This window comes from Humulus lupulus, chromosome 3 (genome assembly GCF_963169125.1).
Source record: "Humulus lupulus chromosome 3, drHumLupu1.1, whole genome shotgun sequence".
Lineage (NCBI taxonomy): Eukaryota > Viridiplantae > Streptophyta > Magnoliopsida > Rosales > Cannabaceae > Humulus > Humulus lupulus.
In genome coordinates, this window is record NC_084795.1 from 202,704,394 (window position 1) to 202,713,194 (window position 8,801).

General features: G+C 43.4%; 1 protein-coding gene across 1 annotated transcript; it reads right to left on the minus strand.

Annotated features, from left to right (window-relative positions):
* Window positions 1–2,632: 2,632 nt before the first annotated feature.
* Window positions 2,633–3,248, minus strand: LOC133825324 (uncharacterized). Its single transcript, XM_062258283.1, has 2 exons — window positions 3,161–3,248; window positions 2,633–3,072 (listed from the first exon to the last, which is right to left on the minus strand). Exons 1-2 carry the CDS (start codon window positions 3,246–3,248, stop codon window positions 2,633–2,635), a joined length of 528 nt encoding a protein of 175 aa, XP_062114267.1.
* Window positions 3,249–8,801: the final 5,553 nt, after the last annotated feature.

The window sequence follows — 8,801 nt, forward strand, 5'->3', positions numbered from 1 at the left end:
CTAAAATAATAATACTAAGCTAACAAGCTAAGTGAGATGATATATTTATATAATAGCTACAAAACAATAATAATGGTCAGAATATATATATATATATATTTAAGAGCCAAAGTCGAGGAAGGTTAGCAACATTGCCACAATCTAAGTACATTACTTTAGTGCTACGAGGCCTAAGAGCTTTTCCAATAAAATACTGAATTCAACCATTTTTTTTGTGTGGTAGCCAAATGCATTTTGATTGCCTTTTCCTAAGGTTCCATTTGATTTTTAAAGTGTTTATGTATATGTTACTTAAAATGCTCAGTTGAATTGCTCATTAGAAAATGAGTTAGAGAGTGAGAAAAACATGTATAGCTACACTCACTGCTGGTCTCTAAACTTTATTTCTTCGGCAGAAAGATGGAATCTTGTGTGTATTTTTTTTATGTATTTCATTGAGAGTAAGGCTGAAGCTTGGAAGGCATAAAGAAGCACAAACCCAGTTCAAAAAACTCATAGTAGAAAGACAGAACATAGTCTCTTAATTTCAATCAATCACACAGGATACACAACAGAATTTTCCAAATATAAGATTAACATTCATCAATACAGAATACTTATTCCTGTTTTTATAAATTATTTTACTATAAAATTAGGTATTTGGAATTGAAAGCAATACAGTGATTCATATTCATCAATTCATAAAACTTTCTCAAGAGATACACAACAAAATAGTACTGATTTAATAAAGCCTTATAATTTAGTACCAATTTCCGAGGATGAATCCACAAGTTATTCAAACACATAAAGACCCCAAAACAAAAGACTCACGAACTAAAACCCATCAATATCTATTACAAACAAGTAATGTAATGCTTCATGAATAATATGATGCAAAATCTGTCACCCAAACTAGAATTGCAAAAAATATATATATATATAGAGAGAGAGAGAGAGACTGTGGGGTGTGGCCGGCCGCTGGCTACACGAAAGACGGAAAGGGAGAAAGCCGGTGAGGCGGTGCCGGTGTGTGAGAGGCTAGTTCGGCGTTGACGGTGTCGTGGTGGGCTGGCTGGTGGAGGCAAAACCTTTCGGCTGGAAGTGGAGGAACTATTTTGGCTGGAAGAAAGAAAGAAGAAGAGGGAAAAGAAAGAAAAAAGGAAGAGGGAAAAATTGAGGTTTGGGGGGAAAAAATTTACCAGCTAAATTTTTTTTAATGGGCAATGTCGACACATATAAGTTGTCACTATTGCCTCCAATAGCGATAGCTTATAGGTGTCAACATTGCCCCTTAAAAAAATTCCCTTTCCCAACAACGACACATTTTAATTGTCGGCATTGCTCCAATACATTTTTATAAAAAAAATATTTAAACATATATATATATGTATATTAATAAAAAAATCATAACTAATAAATTTATATATTAAATTTTTTTACAATATTTTTCCAATTAATAAAACAACTCTTTTTTAACTAATACAAATTTTATAAATGTGTTAAAGAATAATATAGTTAATTTAATTTATAAATATGTTAAAGAATAATAAATTTAAATTTTGATATAAATATTATTATATAAATACAATAGATAATAATATGAAAAATTTAGAAACAAAAAAATCTAGTTTTAAAAGTGTTTCATAATTTTTATAAATATATATATTTACATAATTTAGTTTATTTTTAAAATTATACTATTCATTAATTTTTTTTACAATATTGTTCTGTTGACGCGGTTCTTCGGCAACAGATAATTAAGAGAAGAAGAGAAAGAGATTAATACTTAAAAGTAGAACCGTCACAGATATGAAATCTTTGTGGAAAGAACTAGGTGACTCCAGACCCGTTTTTAAGTGGTTCGAAGGTTAAAATCCTTCTACTCCACTAGTCAATATTATTGATATTCTCTGGGTAATTGGTTTACAAAGTATATAGTTCTTAAAAGACTATTTTTCCAACCCCTATCAACTCCCAGGGTCTCCATATTTATAGGAGAAGGCACCTGGAAGTTGGTAGGGAGGTCATCCCGTGACCTTACCATTTGTCATATCAAGTCTGTGATACTCATGATTAATTCTTAAACCTGACACACAAGTGTGGTCTAATCAGTATGGAAGGAGATAATGGGCCGCACGGCCCAACTCGTCCGTGGGTGTCTGAATACGCACGTTCCTGCTGCGTGTCCGAGAAGTCAGGGGGATATCGGACACGTGATGGCAAGAATATGCACGTTTATCTTGCGTGTTGACTTCCCATAGGGTCAGAGCTTCCTGATAAGCTCGTTACTGGAGCAATTCATAACCCGAGCTTATCCGTCCGTGGACGCCGGATATTATTCCCAGCTCCTGGTGCAACAAGTGCGAGCTGAAAACAGGACCCCCTCGAGCTAGAAAGGGCCCGTCCTGGAAATAGAGCCTCTGGCCTGTGGGAACCTCGGACTAAATCATGTTTAGTCCGAGGCTCGTCCTGCTAAACAGCCCGTGGGAAAACCAGGGCGTACATGTTCCAATTAATTTTTTTAACGCCCCAACCACGTAAAAACCTTCTTTTTTTTTTTTTTTTATCAAAAGGAAATATATATTGATCAACAAACAAGTACACAACAAACCAGAGGAAGGAACACCCTACCCCCGCCAAACCAGACCAACAATTACAAATTCATTACAAACTGAAGCATTTGCTTTTCACGAACTGAACAATTACTGCCTACTAAGTTCAGAATTCTAGCTTTGAGAGAAAATCTAATCAAATGGTCAATCCTATACACTGGAAGGCAAAAGTTGTCATGCCAGCAAAGGTTCCTATTCTGCCATATGTGATACACAGCAGCTGCACACGAAGCATGAAGGACCACTGAAAACCCGTCATCCCGAGGCAAAGCCAACCACTTGATCCACTGACTAAACTGCATCGGCCAAGCAAAACCTTTAAGCCATCGCTTGACAGCACAGATAACATTTCTGGAGAAGACACAATCAAAAAATAAGTGAGTATGGGACTCTTCCTCTTGACCACAAACTGGACAGCAAACTGACTGAAGAGGGATATGGCAAGTCTGCAACCAATCCCTGGTATTCAACTTCTGGTTTACTGCAAGCCAGAGAATAAACTGGTGTTTAGGAGCTAAAAGCCTACACCAGATAGCCTTTAGATAATGCACCCGCTCACCAGGAAACACCTTCACATACAAAGTGCCCAGATGGATATTCTAAATCCTTGCTTGCATATTCTAAACATTCACCTTCACGTAAAAACCTTGCTTGCATATTCTAAATCCTTTCTTTTTAAGCTCTCTTATCTTTCATAATTCTAGTTTCTGAAAAACTCGGTAAACATTTTGGTGCTTTCATTGAGAGCCGAAGAAAGCTTGAGTTGATCTTGAACATCTGCAACAATGGTGAACACGAGACATACTACATCTGATCCTGCTCACCAAGAACAGCAAGGCAATGGGGAGCCATTGCCCAATCAACCTCTCCCTTAAAACCAACCTGAGGGTCCGCCCTATCAAATGCCCCAACCTGACGATTCCCTGACTTTTGAGGATGAGACAATCTATGAGGAGGGTTACTATGAGGAAGACGAGGAAAATGAAGGGGGATACCATGATCACGAAGCTGAGGATCCTGCGATCCCTGAATAAGAAATGGATCCCGACCAGGAGAACCCAGAGATGGTTAAACTGAGACAACAAGTCCTGGATCAGGAGGCCAGGATAGCCGAATAGAAAGAAGCCACTCACCAGATGCAAGAATCTCTCCTGGCCCTTCAAGCCTTCATTGCTGCTCAAGGATTGGCGACCAATCTTCCAACTGTTCTCCTCCAGGAACACGGCCGTTGGCCCCACCAGTTAGGGTTGGCGTGCCCGAGAATACAAGGCCAATCCCTCCTATGGGACATGATTTCAGAGTCGGCCCATCTAACCCGGCTCAAGAAAAAGGGAAAGCCCAAGTAGATAACCCTGTGGGAAAAGAAAACCCCTAGAGGAAAACTCATCTTGTCCTGAAAATTGGGGCTAACCCAGGGTCGCTCCCTAGGAAAGAGAAGATGCGTCTCGTCCCAGGACGGGATCATCCAATCAATCCGCAAGGGATGCCCCCGCAGGGAACCAAGCCTCGGGCTGTCCCTAGACAGACTGGACGGGAGCAACGTTTCCAACCCAGCGCCTCCATGAACAATGATCACCGAGGGCGCTAGCGTGCTGATGAGCCGAAAGCCGTTAGTTCAGGGGACGACATGTCCCGTATAGACCTACGCGACGGTCTAACTTCCCGAAAGGAGCGAGCCTGCAAGGAGAAGATCTGCCCCAGAGGGAAGATCTGAGGAATAACCTCAACGACAGGAGGAATGAAAGGGTCCCCCTAGATGACAGAATGGCCGATGTAACGCCCTACTACCATAGAGTCGTTACTAGGTGAGTTTCAAACGGAAATTGTGCAACTAACTGACTCTACGAGGTTTCTAAAACCAAAAGTGTGACTAAATCAGAAGTTAAGGCTGTAGCTTTTGAAAATGCTTAGTTTCATTGAAAACATTAAGTATCAAACGTCTGGGATCCCAAAAATAAGGTTTACAAAATATTTACAACTCAAAAATAGATTTACACCCGGTTAACTATCAAAAGAATAAGTTAATACAACCATATTCAAAATGCCCCCAACCAAAGCAGTCGGGCAGGCCGAACATGTACGCGCCGCCCCCACGCTCTCCATACTCATGACTGGTTGACTTTTTCTTTGCCTTTACCTGCAACACGGAGCACCCGTGAGCCGAAGCCCAGCAAGAAAACTCAAACAGGAAATAGCATATGCATATCATATAGTTAACATGTAATCCACAAATAAACAGATCAACCATCAGACTAAGCAAACACGGCCATGCCGCCCCAAAAGCCTTACCAGAGCTTGGGGTCTCGGTCCTCACCGTAAGGATACCCCACGTATCCATTGGGTCCTACCCTGACTATAAGCACTCCATGTGCTAAGTGCTACTTTCGGCCCCACTGCCGTTCCCGGCCTTCGCCGCTCTCGGCCTTAGCCGTTCATTTCACTATAATTACACATATCGTACAATTAGAAATAAACCTTAAAACATATGATAATTCAAATAAGGTTATATCCTAGCATATAATACAGTCTAGGGCCATGCCCTGCAATAACACTATGGGCCCACGCCCTGTTCTCGAGTGCTACAGTTTTCTTACCTTTCAATTCGATAGCTTTGATCACTTGACTCCTCGAGCACGATCCCACTCGAGCCCTAGCACTCACCTAGCACAATTCATAGGTCAAAGTCATCACCAAACCTCAAGTCCAAAACCTAGCCTCGGGACCAATCCCGAGCCCCTTGGGAAGTCCTAGATCCACAAAACAAGGTGGTGGAATCAAACCCCGAACCCTAGGTCAAAATCCCTCAAAAATAACCCCAAAACCCCTTTCTGGGAACAGTGTAGCGCTACAGCGCTCAAAAGAGGGCGCTATAGCGCTACAAGCAGAACCGAACATCCCCAGAAACAGGGCCTAGCGCTACAGCGCCCAAGAACTAGCACTGTAGCACTAGTTGCAGACAAGCAACACCCAATTTCATTTTCTGCGATTTCTTTCAACCTTTTCAACCCCAAACTTGTCCAAATATTTCCCAAACCCAAAAAAACACTTATCAACACCTCACACTCATCCCAAGCATCCCAAGTGCTCATAACCCAAGCTCAAGCAACCCAAATCTCAAAATCTACCATAAGCAACCCTAAACCCAGAAATTCAGTCAAACATCAAAGTTAAAGACTTAAAATTCATATTGTTGATGGAAATTCGACCTTGAGTTGAACCCTAGACCTCCTTAGCTTTCTCCTCCTCAACCTTGGCTTGAATTCCCCTAAAATCCCCATCAATTTAGCTTAAATACACACCTCAAACTAGTCAAACCCTAAAACTGAAATTTCTAAAAACTTACCTCAACTTTCGATGTGTTCTTGCTAATCCCTTGCCAATCTTCAAGTCTAGCTTAGGATCCTTGATGCTCAGCCTACCCTAGCTCTCCACTGAGCTTAACTCCAAGAAAAATGAAGGGAAATGGTGGGAGAACCACAAACCGTTCCTTTTGAGACAAAACCTCTCAGTTTTTCTCTCTTTTCTTTTTCTTCCTTTTTCTTTCTTTTCTACAGCCTTATAACTCTTTTCTACCAATTCCACTAAGTATAAAGCTTCATTTAACATATCTCTAAAAAGATAAATGACGAAAATGCCCTCCCTATTAATTCTAAACCCTTTTGTCCATGTAGGGCCATTTTAGTCATTTTACCCAATTCCCACTAATTCCTCGAGTGTCTGTAATAATTTCCCGCTTGCTACCCAATACCTGATTAATCACCAAATATATATATATTCCTCATCATCAAGATTAACCTCAATATATTTTCTAACTTCCCAATTAAACTCCCAGGCTTGACCCAAGCCGGGTACAAATTCCCGCTTCGACTTTTCCGCTAACCCGCTCATCCTAGGATCGTCTCGAGTCACAGATCGCAGAAATCAATACAGTTGTGCCCAAAATGGCCAAAATTACAGGTATGTCCTTTTCAGACAATCAGGGCCTACATGCATACTAATACTCACAGTCATGCATCTCAAATAGTCATATAACATGCATTAAATCATAATCATGCATTTAACTCATTAAAGTCACACACATAAATCCCATTATGCCCTCCAGGCACACTAATCAAGGCCCTTAAGCCTTATTAGCGAATTTGGGTCGTTACAGCCGAGCAGTTCATGGAACAGCTGGCCGCATTAAAGAAAGTCATGGATCGTCTATGCCATAAACAAGAGGGAGGAGGTTCTGATTCTTAGGAAGAGGAAAAGGAACCGTGCGCCAAACACATCCTAGATTTGGTGCTCCCTAAGGGTTTCAAAATGCCGAACCAACCTGCTTACACCGGGAACACAGACCCTAGGGACAACTTGTCCTGCTACAATCGGTTGATGATTGTAGCCCACGTCTGTGACAACGACAAATGCCTCTATTTTTCAATCACTCTAGACGGACCCGCAGAAGAGTGGTGGAAGAGGCTCAAGCTGAGATCTATCCAATCCTGGTCTGGACTACAGTCGGCATTCCATAAGCAGTTTGTGGCCGCCATGAGGATGGACATGCAGATCAGTGCCCTCACCGACATTAAGCAACTTCCCACAGAGACTTTGAGGGCCTACATCAAGCGCTTCACGAAAGAAGTCTAAAAAACCAAGGTGGATGATGGGCAATGCCTGGTGGCCCTCCAGTTTAGGATCTGAGCCGGATCCCCTCTCTGGGATGAAATGCAGCGCAGTAAGGCAGCCACCCTCGAAGAATTCATAAGAAGGGCACAAGGCTTTATCAACTGGGAGGAGGCCCGAATCCAGGCATTCGGATGGCAGCGGGGTCCCTAGCTAAGTGCCCAAACCTTTTCTGGGTACGGGATGCAATATCCGGCCTCTCACTTTCCAGCACCCCTGGCGGCGCCAGGGTCGATGGGTACTCTCGGAATGACCTTCGCAGCCCGAATGGCCTACGGTCCTGCTTCTTCAGGATACACGTCGGCCCAATCCGCCCCATTTTCTGGATATGGGATGGCATCGGTGGGGTATAGTGCTGCCCCTGGTGGGGCCCAGCCATCTGTAATGGGGGGACGGAGGTAAGCGTAAACCCCTACTGGGGGAAGAGCTCGAGGAATGGACAGAATTTATCTGAGCCCTCTAAAAAGGGCAAGAGGGGTTACGAGCCCCAATACTCAGAGTACACCAACTTAGTGGACACCAGGGAAAACATATACCTGGCCACGGAGAGAACAGATCATTACCGGAAACCCACCTCCATGTTCAGAGGGGGAAAGAACTCGAGGGACTCCAGCAAAAGATATCCATATCATAGAGACGTGGGTCACTTAATTGAGGAGTGTTGTAAACTAAAAGACTAAATCGAGAATTTGATCAAGCTGGGGCATCTCAACTAGTGGGTCAGGATGCCCGTGGGAGTTTCGGGACTGCCAGCAGCTCCCGGACAACCTACGATCCTGAGTGCTTCTGGATCGTACCGACCTCCCCAGGACCGGGAGCACAAGCCCCTCAGGGGGCCCCAATCGTGTAGGCACCCAGACCCGGGATGCCTTTCCCCTCCAGAACCGCACCCCATGGATAGATGGTCACGTGGCCACCATCTCGGGAGGGCCACACCTTGGGGGACCATCCCGGAATGATCAAAAGCACTATCTCAGCGAGATCGACGATGATCACGAGGTATACACCTTGGTCCAGACCCCAGCTCAACGCCCGAAGTTGATGAATTTACCCATCATCTTCACGGAAGAGGACGCCTGGAACGTCGACTTCCCGAATCATGATCCTTTGGTCATCGATGCCCAAATCGCCAAGAAAATGGTGTCCCGAGTGTTGGTGGATGACGGAAGTTCCTTCAATGTATTGTTCAAGCCACCCTTCGTTGCAATTGGCTTGATCAAGGTAGATCTAGCCTCATGCCCAACGCAGATCTATGGGTTCAATGGAGATTCAATACTCCCGATGGGGAAAATCCAGTTGCCCATAACGTTGGGGAACGAGATTCAAGGCTCGTTCAAATTTTGTACGTTTGTAGTGGTGGATTGCCCCACCGCTTAGAAATTCATCTTTGGTCGGCCTACGCTGGTCGACTTTGGTGCCATCACCTCCATCTGCCACCTCTGTATGAAATTCCCATGCGAAAACAGAGGGGTAGGAACAGTCCTAGGAGACCAGAAGAGCTCCCAAAAATGTTACCATATATCCGACCGACCAATTTATATGGTC